At 44.5% G+C, this 27,428-nt stretch overlaps 1 protein-coding gene across 2 annotated transcripts in view; it reads right to left on the bottom strand.

Annotated features, from left to right (window-relative positions):
• Window positions 1–611: 611 nt before the first annotated feature.
• Window positions 612–27,428, bottom strand: part of LOC144679595 (annexin A5-like) — a 131,830-nt gene continuing 105,013 nt past the window's right edge. For both annotated transcript variants that reach the window (XM_078540150.1, XM_078540142.1), the window contains exons 7-13: window positions 26,753–26,832; window positions 20,526–20,582; window positions 8,879–8,972; window positions 7,000–7,095; window positions 6,601–6,659; window positions 3,103–3,225; window positions 612–1,248 (exon numbers count right to left, since the gene is read on the bottom strand). In XM_078540150.1, coding sequence (XP_078396276.1) covers window positions 1,186–1,248; window positions 3,103–3,225; window positions 6,601–6,659; window positions 7,000–7,095; window positions 8,879–8,972; window positions 20,526–20,582; window positions 26,753–26,832 — 572 coding nt within the window. In that variant the 3' untranslated portion in view covers window positions 612–1,185. The remainder of the gene's footprint in view (window positions 1,249–3,102; window positions 3,226–6,600; window positions 6,660–6,999; window positions 7,096–8,878; window positions 8,973–20,525; window positions 20,583–26,752; window positions 26,833–27,428) is intronic.

The raw sequence follows: 27,428 nt of genomic DNA, 5'->3' as shown, positions 1-27,428 counted from the left end.
ATCCTGCCCTTGGTGAACATTGCCATAAGTTGATGGGTAGTCATTTACTCTGTTATTTTATATTAACATATAGCTCAGACATTTAGAGAAAGATTCTGAGTCTCTGGGACTTGTTTTTCCTTGTTCGGTCTGAAACGCCCTTGGCAAATTTCCTAAACACAAAACTGTGATTTAACAGGGAACACCAGAGAGACTCAAGACAATCTTTGGTTGCAAATGGTGTCGGAATAGAAGTGGGCATTTTGTCATTATTTTAGTGACAGCTATTTCATCTGCAGGAGGTCTTTGTGGCAAGAATTCATGTTAATTGAAGGTGGGTGGAGTAGTGCATGGTCTACAGGATAAAGAGCTTTTAAACATAGCTTGCAGAGAAACTGTGATGCCAAAAGTTTGCTCTTATACTCCCAAATATGGCTAAGATTGGCCTCGCTACTGATCATTTTACACATACAGAGCAACTTCCCACAGCCATCCAAACACTCAGTGATGCAGTGATCTTCATACCATCCCCTAATAGAAACATTCTCCACACTTTCTATACAAATTCATACCAAAGGTCAGGGCAGCAAAACAATGAAAGTCATCCCGAAGGTCAATCAGGACAAAAAAAATTACTCTGTCAAGAACATGTTTAATACTGATTACTTAGTCTCCTTCATTTGATAGATGCATCAAAATACTTGACTCCCTCAGGAGTAAGGCAAAGCCAAAGGTTTGGTCCTTAGTTGTCTCACATTGGCCCAATTTTTACCCCACAACATTTTCATTAAATTTATAGTTACCCATTAAATTTTACAGACATATTATTATGACTATAAGAAAGCTTTTATGTTGGCAGCTGCATTAACTACTGGATTATGGGAAATAGCAAGCTTATTTAAATTGCAAAGCTAATAAGCTCAACAGAATGTATGCCTTCGAGATCAGAAAGGAATCGTTAATTTCTGTGGCAGCCCTTCCATCTCGTAAGGTGATGGTTTGGGCCACGGTGGTCAATTGTTATTTACATGCAGAGAATGAGGAGTTATCACAGTCCTCCTTTAAAAGTGTTAAAAATCAATCCTTTCACATGCTTTACAAGCTTCCATTCATAAAAAAATCTGCAGTACAATAATATCTGGTTAAGTAATCATACAGGACAAAGTCTCAAAACTGTATGTGGGATAGATTCCTTCACAAGGAGCATTATTTATCTTCACCGCCACACATGCTCATGAGGGCATTTCTGTAATCACCTGAAGTATCATTCTGAAGAAGAAAAGGAATTTGTTAATACAATCCTGCTGAGTAAACATATGGTTATCTGTGTGAATTAAGCTGAATTGTTCAGGAAATATCATTTTAGACCCTGGGCATTAGATTTACATCCAGTACTGATGGAGGATAAGCTCTCCTCTTGGCAATATTAGAGATCTCATGTAATTATAGCACCTACTCATAACAGTTTTTAAATAGGAACACGACCACAGCCAAGTTTAATGACAGCTTATATAAAGAAAGTCAACAGGGAACTATACAGGATATATTTCCATTGAAATCATGTGAAAATTTTCCATACAAACCTTTTGTTGGGAAAATCCATCTCAAGAGCTCAAAACAGTTTCTTCTACAACATTTTTAATGGAAAAATGTGAGCAAAGTCACAAATAGCAAAATCTGGTGATGCATAAATATAAACCGAAACGTATTATACCCTTAATCTTTTATAACTGCAGTGCAGGCAGATAGTCTTCTCCAAAGCTTTGGGAAATGTACAGAAACTCAGGAGGGCGAATCAGTGTCTGGGGAAAGTTATTGACACCTATGTTAATCCCAATATTCCCACTGTAACATAAAAATGGATTTTGAGTATCCTCAAGGTTTATGCCAATGACCCACCTTAAGAAATTACTGTACACATTTTACTGGCGGATGCTTTCGAGTAATGCTTACCTTTATTCAAATTCTGGTGGCCTTTTTGCACTTTAGTATCTCAGCTTTATTTTTAAATACTCTTCCTAAAGTTCACCATCCCTTCGCTCTTCCCTAAGGCTTTGAATATTTTTTTTATAATTCCCATTTTAACTGTCCTGTTCAGCCATTCTGAACATTGTTTAACTTCATTCCACTTACAGTATTCAGCATTATAGTTTAAACTGGTTCCATTTCTCCTCAACTGAGATGGCAGTAAAACCTGTCAATCACTTTCTCTCAATTCCTCTCATTCCTTTGCAGTTTGCCTTTTCAAAGTCAAGGTTTGGCCTTGTGCCTTTGCTGTGGCAATCGTTGGATTATCTGAAATTGAATCATGTGATTCATAGCATTTAAAGGTTATAATGCTACTTAAAATATTAATGCTGTCCTGTTTCCATGCAAGGAGGTGGTCACGGTAAGTGTTATCCCTAGTGACGTCTGTAACACTGGGTCAGAGAAAGCTAGTTTAGAGGCCTTTTTCATTTATAATACCCATTTTATATGGAGTCAATTAAAGTTATGTCTCACTATCACATCATTGTTCCTACAAACCCTTCACAGGTTATATTATCTTTATCCCGTTCTGGGAATCCGGTCGTCCATTGTTACTCCTATCAATGTGTATGAGCCAATTCAAGCCTGACTATTTTATTATGTGCTCCAAGACATCAGGAACAAACTTAACATTATTCAGCACCTTCCATATTCTCAGGATGTCCTAAAGTACTTCATGGCCAACCACATACTTCTAAGGAGTAGCCAATGTAGTAACATAGCTCTTATCATTTCAAAGTTATCCTGTATATAAAACACTGTCCCCTCTTGTCCTGCCACGTGTCTTTCTTGAATATCCCAAACATCCTAAAAGCTCTGTTATTGAATTCATTCCTATCTTCTAGAGTGAACCATAATTCAGTAATCGTTAAATGATAATTTTACAGACATCAGTTATAACTTTACTCCAGTATCTTATTCTAAATACTTAAATATTCAGACAAGGACACTTAATTGCATTATTTATTTTAAGATTGCACTTAGTTACTTATCTATCTTTCATATCTGCAGCTGCAACTCCTGAGGTGCAAATCACTGACTAGTTTTCATTTTAATCTTTATCACCAAGTGGCACCTTCTGTTTCATTGTCATACCTTGATCATATTGCAAAGAGATTTTCCATAGTTGGCGTAGAACCTCTCACGGATATCAAGCAAGTCGACTTCACTCCTTGAAATCATAACCCTGATCAGTGTGTCATCATCTGTACCAGCTCCCTAGTTACAAATGAGAAAGTATGAATCTAATTAACTACTTTTAACAGTCTCCGATCAATTTGCCATATCTGACAATATAATGCTGCTGCATGCTTTCATGCAGTATTCTCAATAAAGAATGTCTTCTCTATAAAGAATGTCTTCTCTATCAAGATCAAAGTAAATCTAGTTTACATACTGCTTGGACATTGATAAATAATGAAAAAGTTATAGCTTGATCAACTGATTTCTTTAAATTTTGGACAGTAAAGCAAGATACAGAACCAGAACTCTCAAGCAAGTACGAACCAGTTAGAATAATTTTCCTTATCATTTTAAAAAATGCACACTGATGAATTACTATTTATTCTATTGGAACATGCCTGCCAACTGAAACGACAAGTAACTTGACAAAAACAAAAAGCTACATTGCAAATGAGCTTCCCCATCAACAACATTCCCAATATGATGCTTGCTTGATAAACAACTGTTAAGAATTGCATTCTACTGAAATGTTTTTGTTTATATTAACTTCTGAGTAATATTGGGGCAAATCTTGCTGGAAAAAATAATTGCATATTAACAACACATGCCTTTAGTAATGTATAAATCAGCCAAGAGGGGTTAAAGGGGATGCATTGAGAGTCAGGGATCGCCAGAACATGTTGGTTGATTTATGCTGCTTCCAACAGATGGCATCTTGCCCTTAGCATCTCTGTTACTTTTAAGAGCTTGCCGGACTTGCAGATTAAATGCTCATTAAAGTTGGCTAAAAGTTAGAGCTGATAATTAAATGCATGAGTACCCTTTTAACGTGATAATTGGCAATGCAATGCCAATCAACATCTCTGGCTGGAAAGGGAATAATTTAATTTAATACCAATAGAGATGTTCAAAATCATGAGGGGGCTGGACAGAGTAGACAGAGAGAAGCTGTTCCCACTTGTATAAGGACCAAGAGGGGGCATAGGTTTAAAGTGATTTGCAAAAGAAGCAAGTGTGACGTGAGAAAAAACGTTTTCACACAGTGAATGGTTTGGGTCTGGAACGCACTGCCTGGAAGTGTGGTGGAGGCAGGTTCAATCAAGGCATTCAAGAGGACATTAGATGATTATTTGAATAGAAACAATGTGCAAGGGTACGGGGGAAAAGGCAGGGCAATGGCACTAGGTCATAATGCTCATTTGGAGAGCCGGTGCAGACATGATGGGCCAAATGGCCTCCTTCAGTGCCATTAAGACTCTGTGATTCTGTGTCTCATTCACAAATGTAGTAAATTCTCCTTCAAGGAATTTTTAAAATCTCAAGTTGTTTTCTTACATTTCCTTTGACTTTCTTCCCCTCTCTTTATTTCTTCTTTTGGGCCTGATTTAGCCAATTCATCCATTATAATTCACTGTGCTCCATCTTTCTTGTTTCTTCACAATCTTCAAATCTCATTGGTTAAGGAAATAGATTGTTGGCCCTGCCATCCACAAAGGACTCAAGATGCCCCTTTGCCCTTGCCACGCCATTATCAGCATTTTCAGCAAGTTAAGGCACAAAAAGGTTTTGAGCTGAAGGATGCAGGAAAAATGTAACTAACGGTATAAGCCTCATCGTGTTCCACTGCAACAAGACTTAGTCCATTAAATCAGTTAACTTGTATGCAGCATTGTAAGGTGTCTTTATACATAATGACTGAATTTGGAGACAGAAAAATCAAACTGCTCTAATACTTCAAAATTTCATTCTATTTTAGCTGCAGAAGTTTCAGTAGTAGAGCCATTTTGTCAACTTTGTGACAAACTCAGCAACAGAAATAGGGGACAAAATGCAACATTTCCAATAGTCAAAACTGCCTTTGACTATTAAGTTGCGAAAGGAGAAAAGTTGATCTATTTCTTCCTTCTTTAGACGCCAGTCCTTTTCTCTCTACAACCATGGTTCAAATCCCCTGGTACAGGAGGAGACAATGAACCAGCTCCCAAAACTGTCACATTAACATGACTAACAACTCCTGATTCAAGTCCCCAGGTCATTGCTGACCAAAGACTTCTGATGAAAAGGCATCAGCCTGAAACAATAACACTATTTCTTCCTCTCTCTCTAGGTGCTGCCAGACCTGCGGAGGATTTCCAGCATTTTCTGTTTTTATTAAAGACTCCTTAGACTTGCTTCCCTTCCTGAAAGTTCCCACTTTGCATTGGCTCAGATCAGAAACCAGCAACTCAGCGGAGGAGTAAAAACAGAGGAAGAATTTCAGGGCAAGCTGTAACACATCATGACAGTGAATTTCTAAACTTGCACCTATAGGAAAGGTGTGTCTAAGGTGTAGATCATCAATTTATTTCTTATATATACATGCTTCTTTCAGACCGATTCTCAATGGCCACTGCTCTTTGAACTGTTCCAAAGGTCACAACCTGAAACGTTAACAGTTTCTCTCTCCAGAAGTGCTGCCTGACCTGCTGAGTATTCCCAGTATTTTTGTCTTTATTTCAGGGAAAAAGGATTGTTCTCTTTGACAGCTCCAAGGATGGAAAGAGAGCTGACGCATTTTCTGCTAAATAGGGCTCAATGAGGAATTTGGTGGGGCAGCATACAAACATGCTGATGGGCATGCTCACTGAAATACTGGCTGCTCTGCCAATAGCGCCCTGTCACTGTCAAGGGGCATGAGTTCAGCCCCAAGCTGGCAGAGGGAAAGGCACAGAACTTTGCTCCTCCTCAGCCTCTACACAGTCCCCTCCGTTGTGATGCAAGTGCAGAGGCACCGCCACTGCAGCCTCACGTGGACAGTTCATCAAACCCTCTGCCCATTCTCTCATAATGCAGAACACTCCCTGGAAAATCCAGGAACTCACCACAGTACCTTCAAAAACAAACCCAGAGTGGGCGCAGACACTTTGCCACTAGCAGAAGTTCTCTAAAGTGACCTTACGTGCAACTTAGGTGCCTGGCCCTTTAAGCAACAGCCCATCTTGCAGCTCTGTGCTTGTTGTTTGCAGAGTGATGCAAGCATTCGCTGCCAGACCAGTGTGGCCCAATTTAGGTATCCTGGCATCACATCAGCTGGTTGGACTGTGCAATATCAGGATAGCGCTGCTTCGCAGGCTTCCAGCGCACACTAGGGGTACCCACACGGGTGACATTTTGAACAGGTTGTGCCAGAAGTGGCTGGTGACACTGCACATCCCAGCAAAGAGGCACCAGGCCTCGGTAGCATTGCTGAATTTCACATCTGCGGCCTCATGTATCACAATCTTAAAACTGCTATTCCTACTAAGGTGGACACTACATTTAGTTCAAGAACATGAGTGTAAGAGGCTGATCATTTTATCTTAACAGTTCTACCAAAGATAATTAATTTCAGCTTCTCGAATAAGTGAAATTAACTGGATAGTTCCAACATACCTGCATGGCATTGTAAAGAGTTTCAGCAAAATACTCAGGAACACTTCTTATACACTTCACTGAAAGAGAACACAAACATCATTTATCTGCACATCTCACCTTCGGCTGTTAGTGTTTACACAAAGGAATCAGTAAGCCATTTGTCTCAATTAATGCAATGGGATAGTTAGAGATGACTTTTAAGTCAATAAGCCACAAGTTGAAGTGACAAGCACAGATGCAATTAAGGGAAAGTTCAATAAACAAATGAGGGATTAAGAATGGAAGGATAGGCTGTGTTAGAAGAGAGGCGGGAGGAGGCCCATGTGGATCATAAACGCCAGCATGCTCCTGTTGGGCTGAATGGCCTACTTCTATACTATAAATAGCAAATAATAAACACTGGTTCTTGTTTCTTACCAACTGCTAGTAATGCAGTCCTCAGGTTTCCAGATGTCTCAGAGGAAATACTTTCTTCAATCTGATAGCCTGAGATTTTCATGTACTCAGTAAAAACTGAAAAAGAGTGCATATTATTGCAACAAAGTCATTCCCAAAAATTACTGAATCTTGTGTTGTTTCCTATATACAAAAATATGCACAGGTATTTAGGACTTGAAATTTGAAGCAGATATTTTTATACAACAGGTGAAAGGTCTTACATTCCTGAGCACACTCTGCCTCAGAAGGCGGTGGAGGCGGGGTCATTGAATATTTTTAAGGCAGAGGTAGATTGATTCCCTTGCCTAACAAGAATCTAAGGTTATCGGGTTTAGATGGGTATGTGGAAATCGAAACACAAGATCGTCAGCCATGATCTTAATGAATGGCGGAGCAGGCTTGAGGGGCCGAATAGTCTACTTCTGCTCCTATTTCTTTTATTACCAGAAATGCTCGTGATATTTATTAGTCTTAGTTTCACACCAAGTAATGCCACTGTTTGTTTTAAGTATCTTCACTGTTTTCTCCTTGGAGGATAAGTGGGGAGTATTGCAAGGATTTACAGACCGATTAACCACCCAATTGGCCGGGTCACGAATGCTCTTTCTGTGGCCACCTTCAATTGCTGGGGTAGGATTTTTCCAATGGTGGGGTCTCCTGCCCTGCTGCCCAAAGAGTCAGCGAGGAACACATCCCTGCCAATCATGGCATCCCTGCCAATTATGGCATCCCTGCAGCTATTTAACACTCTTGAGTGTTAATTGGCTGGAGACAGAGCTTTCACCCTTCACTCAGGCAGAAGTCCTACCTCAGAGAGCTGACAGTTCAGTGGTCCCAGCAGCTCCAGCAGCAACACTGCCCAGGACTGGGATTACAAGCAGTCCCCAGATCCTAAGTCCCCTGGTGTTCAAGAACCAACATACGAACATATGAATTAGGAGCAGACAAGTTAAGTGCTGGGTTGTCTCTCACAGCAGGGAGGGGACATGAGGCTCAGGGAAGGGGGCGGGAGGTTGGAGGGGGTCTTGATGGGATGGAGAGGCTGAAAGAGGAGGGAGCACACACAGGGAACTAACCTTGGGGGTGGGGGGAGGGGTGGGGCAGAAGCAAGTGTGCTCAATGTGGAAAGGGGGCTCTCGAGGTTGGTTCCCCACTTTCTGTCCGAAGCCTGAGACCTGCTGGGCTTCCCTCAGCCCCTGAATTCCTCCCGCAAGCCTTAAAAATCGAGGCCAGGTGGGAAGTGGCTAAGAGCCTCGATTGGGGCGTGGACGGGGAGGCTGCCCTAGGCCACACCCACCATCTCTACCCACCCCCGTAAAACAGCAGACAGGTTGGGGGCGGGCGTGAGGGCGGCTGAAAGCCCACTAGGGGAACTTTACGGGCCACCCAACCTGCAAACTGGCTGGAGGTGGGCTGTAAGAAACTGCCTCTGGAGTGGGACTTGAACCTGTGACTTCTGGCTCAGAAGCAGGAGTGCGACCAACTGAGCCACAGGGTCTCCTGGTCTCCTTGTAATGTTACTAAACAACCTTAATAGAAATAACATAATATAACTTCCTCAGGGCCTTAGAAAATTCCATTATTTAGTGAAGGAGCTCATAGGAATTTAAACCTGGACAGGAATGCAAGGACTGTTAATCCAGAATATCTGCCTCGCCAATTCCCTGCGACAGGATACCGCACCCCAACCCTTCCAATCTTCCCCCCACCCACCTCCCCCTTCGCCTGACTCCTCCAATATATCTGGTCCCCAGCCTCTGACAATACTCTCCCTCCCTGGGGTGGGAGCCCAATATTATCACAATTAAAATGGCCAGTGCTTGTTCCCAGTAATGAACGCTAAGCCAGGAAAGCTCACCTTGCCGAAGGTAAGGAGCGCTCTTGGTCCCAATGATGGTGAGGAATGTCGATTCATCAGTGCCACATTTCAATTCTCCAGCTTGAAACAGCTCCTGTCGCATAAAGTTGTTATTCGTTTAAGATCTTACAGCACAGGACTTGGCCACTCAGTTTATCAGACCTGTGCCAGCTTATTGAAACGATAATATAGTCCTAAGCCCTGATCTTTCCTGTAAATTAGTCCTCTTCATGTCCAGCTGCCTTTTGGATGTTCCTGTGGAATCTGCTTCCACCAGCCTTTCAGGGAGCGCTTTCCCGATTCTTTTTCACTTCTCTTCTGTTCTTTGACCAATTATTTTATGTTCTCTGGTTACCGACCTACTTGCCTGGGGAAATAATTTCTCCCTATTTGTTCTATCAAACCTCTCAGCATTTTCAATATTTCCAATAGGTCTCTACTTAACCTCCTCTGTTTTGAGGTGAACAATCCCAGCTTCTCCAACCTCTCTACATAGATTCATTCTCTCATCCCTAGTATCATCCTGGTAAATCCTTCTGGGCAGGATTTTCGGGTCATCGGGCGGGCACGGTGGGCGGGCCCAGGAGCACCCGGGAAACGGGCCGCCACCCTCCATTGGCCCCCGACCATGATTTCACGCTGACTGGCCAATTAATGGCCAGCACGCACTGAAAGCTCCCTGAAGACAGAGAGCTGCCTCAGGGAGCTGGAGAATTTTAAAGCCAAAAACAGAAATTATGAAATTCTGAAAAAAATTCCCACCCATAAGAATCACTCACCTAAATATATTGGTGATAAAAAAAAATGTTTAGGCAGAATTTTTAATTGATATCGGAAACCTCATCCCGCCCTTGGATAAGGTTTCCTCAAAAATCCTGGCCAATTCGCCCACCCGCCAACCATAATATTGGACAGGCAGTGAAAAATCCAGGTCAATTACTACATTAATGGCCTTAATAGGCCTCTTAATTGTCAGCGGGCACGCTGCCAACTCTAGCGTGCGCCCGCCAACCGAAATATCACGCAAATATGCGATGACATCAGGACGCTCACCCGACGTCATCGCGCGCTATTTTACACCCGATCGGGTCGGGCACGTGCCCGCCCGTGGGACATAACTTCCTGCCCTCCGTATTCTCAACAGTCATTCGACGGGATTTTCCAATTCCGCTGGTGTCATGGCGGGCGTGAGTGGACAATATGGCGGGAAGGCCAAAAATCGGTTTCATGATGTGAAACCAGCTTGCAGTCGTCCGCTCCGCCTGTCAAAGCTGGTCCACCTTTCCCTCTGCTGCACATCGGGAATTCCATTGTGATACATCTGCATATCATTATAAACCCAGCCCGCCGGAATCATCTCCCCCCCCACCCCCCGCCCCCACACAGGATCGTCCGAGCACGTTGGCACGATTGCACACGTTTCACAACACCATTTATAAGATGCGCATCTGGCGAGCTGCACTTTAAGGGGAGCTCGGAGGCGAGTTCACAGCACTCGTGGGGGGCGCATGTTGAACCTCGCAGTTGTGGCACTGCGCATTCAGGCGAAGGCACAGGCAACTCAAAATTTCCTGGCTGTTTGACAGCATGGTACTGGGGCAAGGGCTGTACTGTGGCTGAAGCGAGTTGGGGGGTGGGAGGGGGACAAGTTCTGCACAGTGGCTGAAGGTGGTGCATAAGCACATGTGGGAGGCGGAAGTGGGGGAGGTGAAAAACGGCCAAACATTAGGGAAACCTATATAAAGTGACCATTCCTCTGCTGCTGAGATAGTTCAGACGCAGCCACATTGATATGATTGGAGTCGGGCTTCTAGGTTCTCTGCCCATTCAAGCAACGCAGAGGCATGAAAGTGTCACCGAGTGCTTCAAAACTTTTCACCCCTCAGGCTCAGACTGAAAACCAATGAGCGTTTTAGTGGACATTAGAACAGTTGGACGACTGGACATGTTGTACAATCTCCTTGCGAAAACTGGCCATGGAGCAGTCACTGCTGGAGATGCTCACAGCTCCTTGCAATGTCAGCATCCTGGTTTGGGCCAGTCTCCCCCATGGTTAAAGCTAACAGTGCAGCCTTGCAGTGTGGGTTAGGAGAATGCCTGCGCCTGAGCTGAGAGCACAGCATGCAGTCAAATGGGCAAAGCTGCCGCCAATCGGTCAGGTGGAGTGGGGCGGAGGTGGGTGGGGTTTCGGGCAGCCATGCAGCGCACTAAATTCTGGCCAACAAAGTGGTGGCCAGCACTCTCCGGGAAGCATTAAGGGGCCTTCAGACTTAACCAAGAGAGGTTCTTCGTACATCCAAGCTAACCCATGCATCTCTCTATTTCATCCTGTAGAAGGAGTACATCAGGAGCATGGAGCCTGGTGACCTAGCTATATGCCTTATGGCTTAGAGAGTGGAGACGAGGGAGAAGAGAGTGACAGAGGTGCCTGGAAGAAGGGGCGGCTGGAGCACCTGCACACACTGCTAAAGATCTACAGCAAGCCATCGCTGGTCAGTGCCTAGCCAGACCCAGGGTCATAGATGACGCTTGTCATTCCTGCAGTTGACCGGGAACCAGTGTTGCCAAAGGCTGCGCATGTCCAGGGAACTGGTCGGTCACATCTGCCAGTTACTGCAGGATTTGGTGCCACGAGGACATAGAGGGTATCCACTACCAGTGGCTGTGAAAATGACAGTGGCGCTTAATTTTTATGCCAGTGGCTCTTTTCAGAGCTCCATAGGTGACCTCTGTGGTTATCACAAGGCTCCATCCACAAATGCATCCATGAGGTTTTGGATGCCATCTTAGCGAGTGCACACAACTTCTGTGCATTTCACCCGGGACCAGGAAAGCCAGGATGTGAGAGCGATTGGATTTGCCCAGATCTCAGGTTTCCCACACGTGACGCTCAGATCGCCGTCGTAACATGCAGTCAACTATGTCAACCGCAAGGGATTCAACTTGTGGAATGTTAACGTATCCTGCAGGTCTGCACAAGGAGCGTCCACAGCTCCTACATTCTCAGTTAGTCACAGATCCCTGACGTCTTCCAGGGGCCACAGAGACTGCAGGATTGGCTCCACGGGGACAAGGGCCCATGGCTGATGACACCTGTGCGGCGGCCTCAGACTGCAGCAGAGCAATGGTATAGTAAGGCTCATGCTGCAACTCTCACCTTGGTGGAGCAAACCATCGGGATGCTGAAGATGAGGTTCTGGTGCCTGGACCGGTCTGGTGGAGCCCTGCAAGACAGTCCACAGAGGGTGTCACGCACCGTCATCACCTGCTGTGCCCTTCACTACCTGGCACTGCAACAGGGAGAGGAGCTGGCTGAGGATGAGATGGAGGAGCTGAACGTCTCCTCCGATGAGGAGGACATCGACAGGGTTGAGAATGAGGAGGTCCTCGAAGGCGAGGATGAAGGGGATGAGGCCATTGCACTGGCCAGACAAGGCAGGCATGGTCAGGAGGCTCTCATAGCTGCTAGATTCATGGAGGATGATGACGACATGCAGTGTGGAGACACCATAGATCCTCACCTTGCAGCTGTGAATGTTTGACTCCTCTCAGTCTGATCTCAGTGCACATACCCTCTGTGATAAGGATCCTGTCATGGAGAAGCAGCAGATCATGTGTAATGAGGCAGATTTGATAAGGGAACTTAAGGTGAAGGAACCCTTAGGAGAAAGTGACCATAATATGATAGAATTTACCCTGCAATTTGAGAGGAAAAAGCTGGAATCAGATGTAACGGTATTACAGTTGAATAAAGGCAACTACAGAGGCATGAGGGAGGAGCTGGCCAGAATTGACTGGGAGATGAGCCTAGCAGGAAAGACAGTGGAACAGCAATGGCAGGAGCTTCTGGGAGTAATTTTGGAGACACAGCAAAAATTCATCCCTAGGAAGAAGAAACATACTAAAGGGAGGACGAGGCAACCATGGCTGACAAGGGAAGTCAGGGACAGCATAAAAGCTAAAGAGAAAGCATACAATGCGGCGAAGAGCAGTGGGAAACCAGGGGATTGGGAAGCCTACAAAGACCAACAGAGGACAACTAAAAAAGAAATAAGGAGGAAGAAGATTAAATATGAGGGTAAACAAGCCAGTAATATAAAAGAAGATTGTAAGAGTTTTTTTTGATATATAAAGGGTAAGAGAGAGGCAAAAGTGGACATTGGGCCACTGGAAAATAACGCTGGAGAAGTAGTAGTGGGGAACAAAGAAATGGCAGAGGAACTGAATAGGTACTTTGCGTCAATCTTCACAGTGGAAGACACGAGTGACATCCCCAAAGTTCAAGAGAGTCGGGGGACAGAGGTGAGTATGGTGGCCATTACCAAGGAGAAGGTGCTAGGAAAACTGAAAGGTCTGAAGGTGGATAAATCACCTGGACCAGATGGATTACACCCCAGAGTTCTGAAGGAGATAGCTGAAGAGATATTGGAGGCGTTAGTAGTGATCTTTCAGGAATCACTGGAGTCAGGGAGGGTCCCAGAGGACTGGAAAATCTCTAAAGTAACCCCCCTGTTTAAGAAGGGAGTGAGGCAAAAGACGGGAAATTACAGGCCGATTAGCCTGACCTCGGTTGTTGGTAAGATTTTAGATTCCATTATTAAGGACGAGATTTCAGAATACTTGGAAGTGCATGATAAAATAGGGCAAAGTCAGCATGGTTTCATCAAGGGGAGGTCATGCCTGACAAATCTGTTAGAATTCTTTGAGGAGGTAACGAGTAGGTTAGACAAAGGAAAGCCAATGAATGTTATCTACTTGGACTTCCAGAAGCCCTTTGACAAGGTGCCACACAGGAGGCTGCTCAGTAAGATAAGAGTCCATGGTGTTAGAGGCAAGGTACTAGCATGGATAGAAGACTGGCTGTCTGGCAGGAGGCAGAGAGTGGGGATAAGGGGGTCCTTCTCAGGATGGCGGCCGGTGACTAGTTGAGTTCCGCAAGGGTCAATGTTGGGACCACAATTTTTCACTTTATACATTAATGATCTAGATGAAGGAACTGAGGGCATCCTGGCTAAGTTGCAGATGATACAAAGATAGGTGGAGGTAGTATTGAGGAGGCAGGGAGGCTGCAGAAGGATTTAGACAGGTTAGGAGAATGGGCAAAGAAGTGGCAGATGGAATACAACGTGGGGAAGTGTGAGGTCATGCACTTTGGTAGGAAGAATAGAGGCATAGACTACTTTCTAAATGGGGAGAGAATTCCGAAATCTGGAGTGCAAAGGGACTTGGGAGTCCTAGTCCAGGATTCTCTTAAGGTTAATTTGCAGGTTGAGTCGGTAGTTAGGAAGGCAAATGCAATGTTGGCACTCATTTCGAGAGGACTAGAATATAAAAGCAGGGATGTGCTGCTGAGGCTTTATAAGGCTCTGGTCAGACCACATTTAGAATACTGTGAGCAATTTTGGGCCCCGTATCTCAGGAAGGATGTGCTGGCCCTGGAGAGGGTCCAGAGGAGGTTCACGAGAACGATCCCAGGAATGAAAGGCTTAACATATGAGGAACGTTTGAGGATTCTGGGTCTATACTCGATGGAGTTTAGAAGGATGAGGGGGGATCTGATTGAAACTTACAGAATGCTGAAAGGCCTGGGGAAGTGGACGTGGGGAAGATGTTTCCATTAGTAGGAGAGACTAGAACTTGAGGGCACAGCCTCAGAGTAAAGGGAAGACCTTTTAGAACAGAGATGAGGAGAAATTTCTTTAGCCAGAGAGTGGTGAATCTATGGAATTCATTGCCACAGAAGGCTGTGGAGGCCAGGTCATTGAGTGTACTTAAGGCCGAGATAGATAGGTTCTTGATTGGTAAGGAGATCAAAGGTTACGGGCAGAAGGCGGGAGAATGGGGTTGAGAAACTTATCACCCATGATTGAATGGTGGAGCAGACCCGAGGGGCCGAAGGGCCTAATTTCTGCTCCTATGTCTTATGGTCTATCATAGTCCCAACATTCCAGGAGGATGATGATGACATGCAGTGGGGACACTCCATAAATCCTCACATAGCTTATGTGAGTGTCTGACTCCTGTCTGGTCGATGGCAGCTCACTTGTGCTCTGTGAACAGGGTCATATCATGGAGATGCTGTGGGGAAACTTTAACTTCTCCTGAACCTATGGTATCCTTTGTGAGCTGAACCCTTCAGGACCACACTGTCATCGGACACAGATGCTGATGAGATGGGGGGGCCAGCCACACCTCAAAGATGATGGGAGCACAGAGAGAATGACAGAACTCTTCTGTCCTGGGCTGGCAGCACATTCTGGCAGCAGTGATAAGCCCCATCGAGGCATCACTGATGTGACCAATGACATTGAAGGCACAGCATCAGTGTGCTGAGAAGGTTGCACAAAGCACAGGGAAGAGGTCCTGGACTGAGACATCTGCCTTTATCTTGTGCAGGGACCAAAGGTTTCACATCTGAGTGACACAAACACTGCTCATCAGAACAAGGAGCTAGAGGCAAGGAGACATTCTTGGGAGTTTATTAACAAAGTGAACATCAAATGCAAGTGATTAACACCCATACCCATGCTGTGCAACTACATTTTCTTAACCCTGCCACTATGTCTTGGTGCTCCCCCAACATCCACAGTGGAGGTGGAGGCAGCCTGCTGACTGCTACATCCTGTCTGTGATGACCTTGGCGGGCGTCCTCTGAAGGGCTGAGACCTGGAGGGCCTCGGCCTGCTTTTGGGGTCCTGCTGTGTGGCAGTGGCACCCTCCTCGGCCTGTGGGGTTGGAGCTGTTGGGGTCACAGGAAGAGGGGATTCAGATGGGCCAGGCACTCCCGGAGTCACCTGGATGGATAGCCCTGGTGGGTGCACCTGCTGATCCTCCTCTCTATGGGTACCCAAGGGACCCTGGCTGAATCCTTGAGGAGAAGAGGAAGCTGGAGTGAGATCGAGCTGTCCTGTACCCCTCTTGCGTTGACACTGTTGGAGGCCAACTATGGCGTCAGCGATGAAGTTGAGCCCACGCAGCAGTGCAGGAGCAATGCCCTGGACCACCTCCATGGACCACCACCATACCATCAGTGTTGACCTCAGTGCATTGGCATGCCAGCACCATCACCTCAGACTGAAGGTGAACAGACCCCTCCATCGTGCCTTGCAATCTGAGGAGTGCAGCGGACATCCCTTCCTTATGTTCCCGAGCCTGTCTTTGCAGCTCCAGCAACTGTGACATGACCGAATCCGGAGGCTCCTCATCTTACTCGGACTCAGCAGATTTCTGGCCTCCAGCAGTCCTCCAAGTGCCGAACACCTGGGAAGTCCCTGCTGCCACCTGCTGTTGATAGAAAGTGTGATGTGCTCACCAGATTGTGATCCTGAGGCTATTCTAAAGCTTGGTCCCACCGAGGTGTGTGACTCTGCACTGGTGGAGAGTGTGGCTGAGCGCTGTGACGGGACTTCAATGAGGATTTCAGTAGATTCCTCTTCTGAGGTGTCTTCAGGGCTTGATCGAGGACTTGGGTCATGTAATCCATTGGCTGTTTCCCAGATGTGCCTGAAGAAGCAAGTGGAGATAATTAGTGCATGGCAGTGGCCTGTGAAACAGGACACCGCTCACTGCATGGTTGTCTGATGGATGGTGCACTACTGGATCCTCACTTGGTTGAGCACTGCCGACCTCACCGTCAGCACAGGACTGGTCCAGATCTTTGCCGGACAGCTAGATGGCTCTATTTTCAAAGTCCATGAGGATCTTGATTTCAGGCATTCCTCCACCAGTCCTGAGGCCTCGCCCTTTTGTTGTTTGCCAGCTTACGCTACATGAATACAGATGGAGAGAGTACAGATGGAGAGAGTGTAATGTGTGGGTGGCAGGTAGTGCCATGGAGCGGATGGGAGCAAAGAAAGTGTGTGTGAGAGAGAGAATGGTGATGTCTCTTGAACTGGCAGTGAGTGAGATCCCTGTGGATGTGTGATGGGTTTGAGAGTGAGAGAGTTGAGAGTGATGAGCAGAGTGACTTACCCTGGTGGGACGGAGGTCATCATTCATCCTCTTGCGGCACTGGGTGGCTGTCCTCTCTTGCAGGATGTTGCCGCTGACCACCACTGCCTCCCAAGCTAGATTGGTGATGTTGCTGCCCATCCTGCAGGCAGGCCTCCACCGCGTCCAAAAGGCACTCGGGGGATGCGTGAATTGGGGGGGTGGGTGGGGGCATCAGTCTTCTTGCCTTTCGGGGCAATGTCTTCTGTGCAGCAGTCCTGGCCTTAAAGCACTGAGAGGTGTGTGCGTGGCTGCACTTTAAATATGGTGACCGGCGTGAGGAATGTGCAAGGTGACAGCGTGGTGGGCGAATCGGAGGCTGCCCTCCAGCAAAACAACGTGTTTCCCGGGAATTCACGATTAATGAGGCAAGATTGGGACGACGTGGCATGAAAAACTGTCATTGTGGCCGGCAGGTAGATGTTCTATTTCCCGTCCGCTACCGCACTTAATGCAAATCTGGGACAATCCAGCCCATTGAAAGTATAGCGTCATTACGACAGGGGAAGCAGCAATTCAGCCCATCAAGTCCATGCCTGTTCTCTGTAGAGCAATCCAGTCAGTCCCATTCCTCTTCTCTATCCTGTAGCCCTGAAAGTTTATTTCCTTCCAGGGTCCATCCAACACCCTTTTGAAATCATCGGTTGTCTTCACTTACACTATCCTCAGGCTGCGAGTTCCAGGTTATTATCACTCAATGTGTAAAAATGTTCTTCTTCATATATCCCTGAATCTCTTGCCCAAAACCTTAAATCTGTGTCCTCTTGGCCTTGTACCATCAGCTAATGGAACAGTTTTTTCTTTGTCTGCCTTATCTAAATCTGTCATAATCTTGTACATCTCTATCAAATCTCCCCTCAATCTCCTTTGCTCCAAGGAGGATAATCCCAGCGTCTCCAACCTAGCTGTAGCTAAAATCTCTCATCCTTGGAACTATTCTGGTAAAACTCCTCTGCACCCTCTGAAGGACCTTCACATCATTCCCATTGTGGTGACCAAAACTGGATGCAATACTCTAGTTGTGACCTAACAAAAGCTTTATAAAGGCTCAGTAATAACTTCCCAAGTTTGTATTCAACACATCTATTTATGAAGCCCAAGATCCCATATGTTGTGCTAACTACTCTCTCAATATGAACAGCCTTCAAAGATCAATGCACATGAACCACCCCCCCCACCATGGTCCATCTGTCCCTACAAACTCTTTAGAACTGTGCCATCTAGTCTATATTGCCTCTCCCTATCCCTTCTGCCAAAATGCATCACCTCACACTTCTCTGCATTAAATTCCATCTGCCCACTTGCCTTCCCATTCTGCTGGCCTATTTATGTCCTTTTACAGTCAATTGGTATCATCCTCACTGTTTATCATGTCTCCAAGTTTGGTGTAAAAACACAAAATGTTGGAAAAACTCAGCAGGCCCATCAGCATCTGTGCAAAGAGAAACAGAGTTAACATTTCAGATCCAATGTGACTCTTCTTCTGAGGATTCCGAAGAAAAGTCGTTTTGGACTCAAAACATTAGCTCTGTTTCTCTCTCCACAAATGCTGCCAGACCTGTTGAGTTTTCCAGCACTTTCTATTTGTATTTCAGATCTCCCGCATCCGCAGGATTTTGCTTTTATCCAAGTTTGGTATCATATGCACATTTTGGAATTTTACTCTGCACTCCAATACCAAATCATTTATATTAGCACTGAACCTTGGGGAACACTGCCTACCATCATTCAGTCCAATATAAAACAACCATTTACCGCAATTCATTGTTTTCTGCCCTTAAGCAAATTTTTTACCCATGTTGAGAATGGCCTTCCAGTTCCTTGGGCCTCCATTTTGTTAACTAGCCTTTCATCTGGTACTTAATGGGAAATATTCAAAACATTATGTTTTTGTCACACGAAGTATTGAACAAAGCGCAGGAAAAATATATTCCACTAAAAGGAAAGAACAAACTAAACTCCAGTGGGACTCCATGGATAAATAAAGACATAAGGGAACAACTAAGGGTTAGGGGACAGGCAGTGGGAGAGTGCATGGTATGAGATAAGATAAAGGGAATAGAAGCAAAGTCAAAAAAACAATTAGGTTAGGAAGGAAAAGAGACACTATGACATTAAATTATCAAGGAACATAACAAAATAGTAAAATATTTTACAGCTACATCAATAAACAAAAAGGAAGGCTGTGATAGGAATAGGATTGGTTAGGGATAGGCAGGATAACACCACATACAATGATAGAGAGATGGTAGAAATTTTAAAGAATTATTTCACTTTGGCATTTACCAGGGAGTTAGAACTGGTGGATGTGATATTGCGTGATGAGAAGAGCAACAAGATAAGTGCATTTAAAATAAAAAAGGGGATATGTTGAATAAACTAAACAAATTCAAAGAGGATAAAACGCCTAGTTTGGATAGATCACATCGCATATTTTAAAAGAATCCAGGAAAGAGATAGCAGAGGCACTGCTGCTCATATTTAATAATTTGTTCAAAAAAGGTGTTGTGCCAGAGGACTGGCTAATGTAATTCCTGTATTTATGAAGGGGAACAAAACATGTCCAGGGGATTATAGACCAGTCAGCTTAATGTCAATGTTTGGAAAAAGAATGGAATCCTTACTAAGGAGAGAATAGAAGAACATTTCAAAATGAAAAATATAATAGCATGGATTTCAAAAGGGAAATTTTGCTTGACCAACCTTATTGAATTTTTTGGGGAGGTTAAATAACTGATCCCAGAAGCATAGAATCCCAGTAACACTTTTAGGATTTTAATATTTAAAAGATTTATTAACGAGAAGAAAAAAAAACTTAAGCACACAATGCTAAAATTACACAGAAGAAACAGTCTTACAAAACACTCCCCCAAAAAAACCCACTTGGTCAAAACACACAAGTAAGCTACTTGGCAAAAGCTCTCTTATAAATTTTTAACCATAAAAATCCAATAATATTACCCAAGGCAAAAACTGTTGTTACTTCAGTAAAGTATACCACACAACTTCTCACTCTCTTTCACTCTACTGTGGAAATCCAAGAAAGTTCAGAAGCAGACTGCTTTCTAAGAACAAGGACTTTTCTGGCTTGAACTCAATGGCTGCTTCAAATTCACAACTTTTCTCAGCACAGAGCTGGTCTCAGAACATCTCCCCCACACACTCACCTATCACTCATCTCAACATCTTTCCTTAAATATCCTTTTTCCCTTCCTTCTTAGATTCCATTGTCCTAAGCGCCTCTTTGAACTCGACTTTTCTAAAATATAAAAATCTTTCGTGTCTTCCTATTGCCTCCACTATCGGGTCAAATAAAATTTAATAACCTTCCACTGTTTACCTGTGAAACCATTGTAAGTTGTAAAAGTCCCTTCAACTCCCTTTGCAATTTAATAGCTGAAAAATCAAATCCCTATGTGTCATCTAATACAAATTTTAAAACCCAACCCATTTACTCATGCATTCCACTTCATCACAGCCTCTCATTACAAATGCATGCATCTATCATCCTTTACCTTTCATCTTTCTGTTCCCACAGACAAGCTGCCTTTACTAACCTTCCCCCAGTTTAATTAATCATGGATACATCAGCCTTCTTTCCAGAATACCATCATATTCCCAAAAATATTTTAAAAATAACATCCATCTTCACACTGACCTGTGCATCTTTTTTAACTGCAGCTTCATCATAGGTTGTGCACTCATCTCTATTGGCCTAACCAAAAGGAGAAAAAAATGTTAATTTTTATTCATTAGGATTTTAATACTTGATCAGCAAGTGTGAAATGCATCCCTATAGCTCACTGATTATTTTATTACCACTCCTGCTAACTGAAAGACATTGGCCCAGAAATTGCTGGAATGGCACATCCCATGGTGAGTGCCATGAAGTGTACTTTTAACCTTATCCTTTAGATTGCACTATATTTGCATAACAAATTGCTGAAAATGTAAATTGACAATCACACAGCGATGTCAATCTCAAATCTGGGACCTCATTAACATTGGCTAAGGAGATCAACCATAGGGCACAATGAAACAAATGGATAGAGAAATAAACACAGCAAATGACAGAAAAGGAAATATGGCAAATTAGAGCCAAATTAGAGACAGAAAGAAAAACAAAGGGAGGGAAAGAAAGAGAGTGGACTAAACAAAGAGAGAAAGGAAAAGCAAGAAAACCATTAAAAAGGACAATGAAGAAGAGGAGGACATTGCAACCCAGGTGTGCTTAGGAACTGTTATACTGGCTCTTGGGAAGAAGTTAATAAATGAACGGCAGGGTAAGTGGTGGCAGAGTGGTAATTTCACGGACTAGTAACCCAGAGGCCAGGAAAATGTTCTGGACATATGGGATCAAATCCCACCATGGCAGCTGGTGGAATTTAAATTCAATTAATAAATCTGGAATATAAATCTAGTCTCCGTAATGGTGACCATGACAACTATCATTGATTGTTGTAAAAACCCATCTGGTTCACTCATGTCTCCTAGGGAAGGAAATCTGCTGTCTACAGTTACCTGCTCAAAACACAATGGGTTTTAACAATGTGCCTCGATGAATAGCTCAGCACAAAACCACCCTGACTCTTAACAGCCCTCTGAAATGGCCTAACAAGCCACTCCATTCAAGGGCAATTAGGATGGGCAACAAACGCTGGCCCGGGCAGTGATATCCATATCTCATGAAAGAACAAAGGGTGAAAAATGGCAAAAAATTCTTCCTCAAATACCATGTGCCAAAATTATTTTTTTAAAAGGAAATCTTTGTAATACGCTCTTTTGAGTGTCATAATGAGTTTTAACAAGGTGCCTCGATGAATAGCTCAGCCCAAAGCCACCCTGTCACATCCTATAAATTTACATCCTATAAATTGATGTCTTCTATTACTAATATGGGTATGGATGGCAAGATCAGCTGAAAAGTAATGGCACGATTTTTTTTTAAAAGTGCTAGAACAATCCGCTCCAGTGAGATTCCACAGATTCATCTGCTCCCTTTTTGGCCTCAACTTTGGGTTTAATGTAACCATCCATAAATTATGTTATTAATAGTGTGCTAATGGCATGAATGGCAGCCTAAATGGCAGCAATGAAACTGATTGTCAGCTATGGTGCAAATCCAGCAATTTTTGACATGCGGTTTATTTGCTGCATCCTGCCGAGAAAATAAATTTGTATCTCTTCCACATTCTCCTGTTTAAATTCTGTATTGTTTTTCAGAAAAGGACAAATGGCTGGACTGATAAAGGCCACAGCAGGTCACATGATGGTAGTTCTGGAAGTTTCTGAGCAGTTTAAAAATGCTAACTCATCTAGCTCCTGGAATGTAACACTCCTTGCATTGTACAAATATTCCAGCCAAGCCACAATAGATTAGCAGACGGGTTATCTGCACCAGCCAGCTATGGACAAAGGCAGGGCTATTGGGATTCCTCATGTCCAACGTTGTGCTAATGGTTCTACAGTTACCTACTCAAAACATAATGGGTTTTAACAAGGTGCCTCGATGAATAGCTCGTCCCGAAGCTACCCTGTCACATGACTGAGACTTGAGATGTTTGAATTGCTTTAACTATACAGCTTTTGGGTTCTATTTTCAGTCATTGTTTAGCCTCAGGAGAGAAGTCAGACTCCAAGCTAGCAGCCTGCCTCTGTCTACCATTTACCACCTAACAGATAGCAACAGAAAGAGCTCAGCCCAGGTTTAAATTGCTTGGTCCTCATCTACATTGTGCTCTACTGGAACATCTGAACTTCTGTTTCTATGCCTACAAGACTGTTTCATCTCTACATACCTGCTTCCATCATGGAAGTCATCGTTTCTGGAAAAGCAGATCACCCTGCAACAGTTTCAGCCTCCACTAACCTTTGAAGGAATGCACCACTAGACCTTTTGATTCTGGACTCGGGACTCACATGAAACCATAATTCTTATTTTTATCACGGTCTTTGCCCTGAACCCTTTTGTTTCCCTTATCCTCCTTTTATTGTATGAATGTAAAAAGGGGCAGATGTTGCAAACCCCCTTCCTGCGTTTTGAGTGTGTGCAAAATAAACTAACCCTCTGATTTTACCCTATCTTGAGTTTGCCGTGGGGTTATTAATAGAGGATTGGACCACTCCAAAAACTGAAGGGTCAGGGAAAATAATAAAATGATAATAAAGGGGAAAATCAAAAACATCTTTCTGTTTATGGCTGGGTGACGAGAGGAGAAGTCAGGGCTGTTTAAATTAAACCCGCTCCTGTCTGTAACAGCTGACTTTAAGGCTCTCTCTATAGGCAGGCAGGGGCCGGCACCGTTCGATGCCCAATTGCAGAATCAGGGCAGGAGACTCTGATTCGTCAGAAGAGGCTCAGGCAAGTTTTTAAAAATTTTTCAGTCAGAACTCATTGGTTAGGTTCAGGAGTGCTCCTCGCGGTGCTGCACAAGGAACCCTTGTGCCTTCCCCACCCCACCCTGCAGCCTCGAGTCCCCCCCCTTCCGCCGACTGCTGCGGAACGTTCCCACAGGTCCCAGGCTGCGATCTCCTACCACAAAATTCCCACTCATTCACCAGCATGGTACCGGATCTGGACAAGTACAGGTGGGACTGTGGGAACATTTATGTAGATGGGGTCCTGCCATTAAGATCAACAGGGCCTCCATATTCCTGGACTCTTCAGGTGCATCGTCCTTTGGGACTCACATGCGCCATTCCTGACCCCTTTCAAAATCAGGGCCATAATAACTGAAGACATTCAGAAAATTATTACTGTGGCATTTTACATTTTGAAGAGGTCACATTTCCCAAAGTACCAAGGTAATCAAAGCTGTTTTTTTAAAAATAATCTGCACAGACACAATTACAGGAACACTATGGCCTGAATCTTCTGGTCGGCATGTGGGGGTGGGCCCCGCTCGCCGACGCGTAAATTAACATGCGGTGACGTTGGGCGTGCGTCATTCAGATCTTCAGTTCGGCAGGCACACACCAGAGTCGGCTGCACCCCCACCGAACTGTCAAAGGCCTATTAAGGCCATTTAAATAACGATTAAAACAATTAACAGGGTTGCCTGTCCAACCTTAAGGTTGGCGGGCAGGTGAAGAGCCCAGGCGGCATTCGCATTTTTCAAGGAACCTCATCCAAAGGCGGGATGAGGTTTCATGAAGGTTTTTAAACTTTAATAAAAAATTTTCATAAAATTCATTGACATGTCCCAGCTCACGTGCCCCAACTCAGGCTCCCTCCCCCCGCCCGCACAAGTAGTGCTGAGCGCTTCTAGGTGCGCATCACACTGGGCGGGCCTTAATTGGCCCACCCACGCAAGATGGTGGTGCGCAGCTGATTGTGGGCGGCGATCGACTGCGTGCCCACTCCCGCTCAGCCCCCCTGACGGGGAGAAAATTCTCCCCCATAAAACACCACTGTATATTTATGAAGCAGTGCATTCATGACAAGAAAAGTTCTGCTCAAATATGATCCCTGTCCTAGTGACCTACATTGGTTTCCAGACCCCTAACACATCAAATTCAAAATTCTCAAGCTCATACTTAAACCTCACCACCTCTCTGTTATCCCCTTTAGCCTTATAACCATGTCCCTGAATTATGTTCTTCGGACACTGACCTCTTGTGCAGCCTCCTCCCTTCACCCCACTGTTGGTGTCTGTGACTGCACACACTGGAATATTCTCCCCAAACTTCTGCACCGCATTCTCCGCCAATATTATTCTTAATCTTCTTCTTCTTCTTTGACTAAGCTTTTAGTCAGCCCTCCTATATATGCATTTATTCATTACATGTAGGTGGTACATGAACGACACTTGTTGCTCAGTGCATTACTAAGACAGTGCTGAATTGTCAAGGGTTCTGGCTTTCTCATGAGATGTGAAACTGAGACCACATATGCCCTTTCAGTTTGATGCAGAACAAACTGGTGTTTTGGTCAACATTTATACCTCAACCACAATTCCTAACAGGGATCATCTGGTCATTTATCTCACTGCTGTTTGCGAGGCCTTGTCATAAGCAAACTGGAAATGTATTTGCCTTAAAGGGAAGTTCTTCCATTGGCTGGAGCACTTTTAAACATTCAGAGGATGTGAAAGTTGGAGCTTAAAAACAAATTCTCTAATTTGTAGCAGTTAAGAACAATCTTGAATTTATATGGTACCTTTCATGTCCCCCAGGTGCTCAAAGTGATGCAGAAACAATGAAGAACTTTGAATCAATATAGTTGTTGCCGTCATGTTGACTCCTCTTCACTCACTGTTCTTTGGGATTCTCTATCTCAGGAGGCTGCGGATGCTAAGTCATGGAGTATATTCAAGACTGAGATAGATTGATTTTTGGGCTCTAAGGGATACGAGGATCAGGAGGAAAAACGAGGTTGAGGTCAAAGATCAGCCATGATCACACTGAATGGCAGAATAGAATCAAGGGGGTTCTAAGGCCTACTGCTGCTCCTCTTCCTTAGGTTCTTTCTTAATTCTTCTGTTCTTAAGTAGCTCAGCAGGATCTTCTGCATCTACTAGAGGAACAGATGTTCCTCAATTTAACATCTCTTTCAAAAGGTGGCATCTCCAGCAATGCAGGATTTCCTCAGTACTGTGCTGAAATGTCAGACTAGACAATGTGTTCAAGTCTCAGGAGTGAGGTTTGAACCACAACCTTCTGACCCACTGGAGAGAATGCTACCATTGAGCCAAGACTAAAACCCATTCCAGAAAAGGCAGCCTATCCCTCGCCATGCCTCCCTCTCCTCAGTAATCACCAGGCTGTTGAAACTCGGTGCAGGTGATAAAAGTTTCATAATACTAAATTATTCAAAAGCAATTCAGGAATGCAGTTTTATATATCAGGTTTCTGCCCGCCTGAGTACTGAAACAGCCCTCAAAGCCACAAGCAGAATCCTATCTGACTATGACGAAGGTAAATTATCCCTCCTCATCCTTCTTGATTAGTCTGTAGCCTTTATTGACCACACCACTCTCCTCCAATGTATCCCCTCCATTGTCCAGCAGGGTGCCCGTCACCTGGTTCCATTTAAATCTACCCAGTCATAGCCAAAGAATCACCTGCAATGGCTTATTTTCGAACTGCATTGTTAATTCTGCAGTCCCAGTGTCTATCCTTGCCACTTTCCAAATTCTTAATCACGTGACATCATCATCCAAACTCCCATCCTCAGTTTCCAAATGTGCACCAAAAGCAGCAGTACGTCAATCCACCTCTCTCAGCCCCTTTACTCTCTCGGATTAGTCACGCAACTTGCCCAACACCCATTATTGGATGAGGGGGAAATTGCCTCCAACTAAGTATTGGGAAGGCTGCATCTACTGTCTTCAAACCCCGGCACAAAGACCGCTCCTAACCACCAATGCCTTTCCTCTCTCTGGCCACTTAGAGACTGAACCAGATTGTCCCCAATTTTGGTGTCCTTTTGACCCTGAGCGGAGCTTCCAATGGCATATTCTCTCCATCACCAACATAGCCAACTTCCACCTCCACAATCTTGACTGCTGCCAACCCTGCCTCAGCTCACCTCCTGCTGAAACCCTCACCATTCATGGGCATGTCTTTAGCTGCCTAGGCACCAATCCTTGCAAATCCCTCCCTAGACTAGCTCGTCTCTCTGTCTTTCAGATGCTCCTTAGACCTATTTCTTTGACAAAGCTTTTTGCCACCTCACTTAATGGCTCCTGTTGATTTTGTTTGAAAATACTCCTATGAAGCATCTTGGGGTGCTTTACTACATTAAAAGCACTATTACATGCAAGTTGCTGTTGTTTGCAGATTAAAACAATGTGGAAATTACTTGCATAGACATATCTCTAAACACTCAACAATAAGCATGGTGGTTTAACAACTTGGACTTTGGCAGGGAAACTAAATTTTTACCTGGAGAAGAATCACCAAAATCCTTTGGAAATGACCAGAAGTGTCACTAACAACGTTTTCTTCCAAATCTTTGTCATATTCTGAAAGAGGTATTAAATGAGTTCGTTAGCTGACGATTGTACAGTTCCATTCATGACTTCTCAGATAATGAAGCTGTCTGTGCCTGCATGCAGCAAGACCTGGAGAACATCCAGATCTGGGCTGATAAACGGCAAGTAACATCTATGCCACACAAACACCAGGCAATGACCACCTCTTATAAGGGAGAATTTAACCGTCTTGCATTTCCATTGCCAAAACCCCGACCATCAACACCCTGGGGTCACCACGAACCAAAAACTTAACTGGAACAGCCACATACTGTGGTTACAAGAACAGGTCTTGGTGGAATTGTGCAGCAAGTGATTCACTTCCTGAATTTCCAAAGCTTTTCCACCATATCCATTTTATGCATGGGATGGGGGTCCCGACAAGAGGACGGAAAGCTGGGGATGACTATGCATCAGCAGGTTGCGGGCACCCAGCCGCATTTTTCTAGAGGTCAGGCAACGAACTGGTTATCGTCAGGGCTGCCGTCCCTTTAAAACATGGTCACTGATCCCAAGTAGCTGCCAGCGAATCGGAGGACCAACATCTCAGAAGTCTGAGCAGCACCACAGGGAGAGGTGGCCAGTGT

Source organism: Cetorhinus maximus, chromosome 1, assembly GCF_964194155.1.
Source record: "Cetorhinus maximus chromosome 1, sCetMax3.hap1.1, whole genome shotgun sequence".
Classification (NCBI taxonomy): domain Eukaryota; kingdom Metazoa; phylum Chordata; class Chondrichthyes; order Lamniformes; family Cetorhinidae; genus Cetorhinus; species Cetorhinus maximus.
This window is presented reverse-complemented; position numbering and strand designations above follow the sequence as displayed.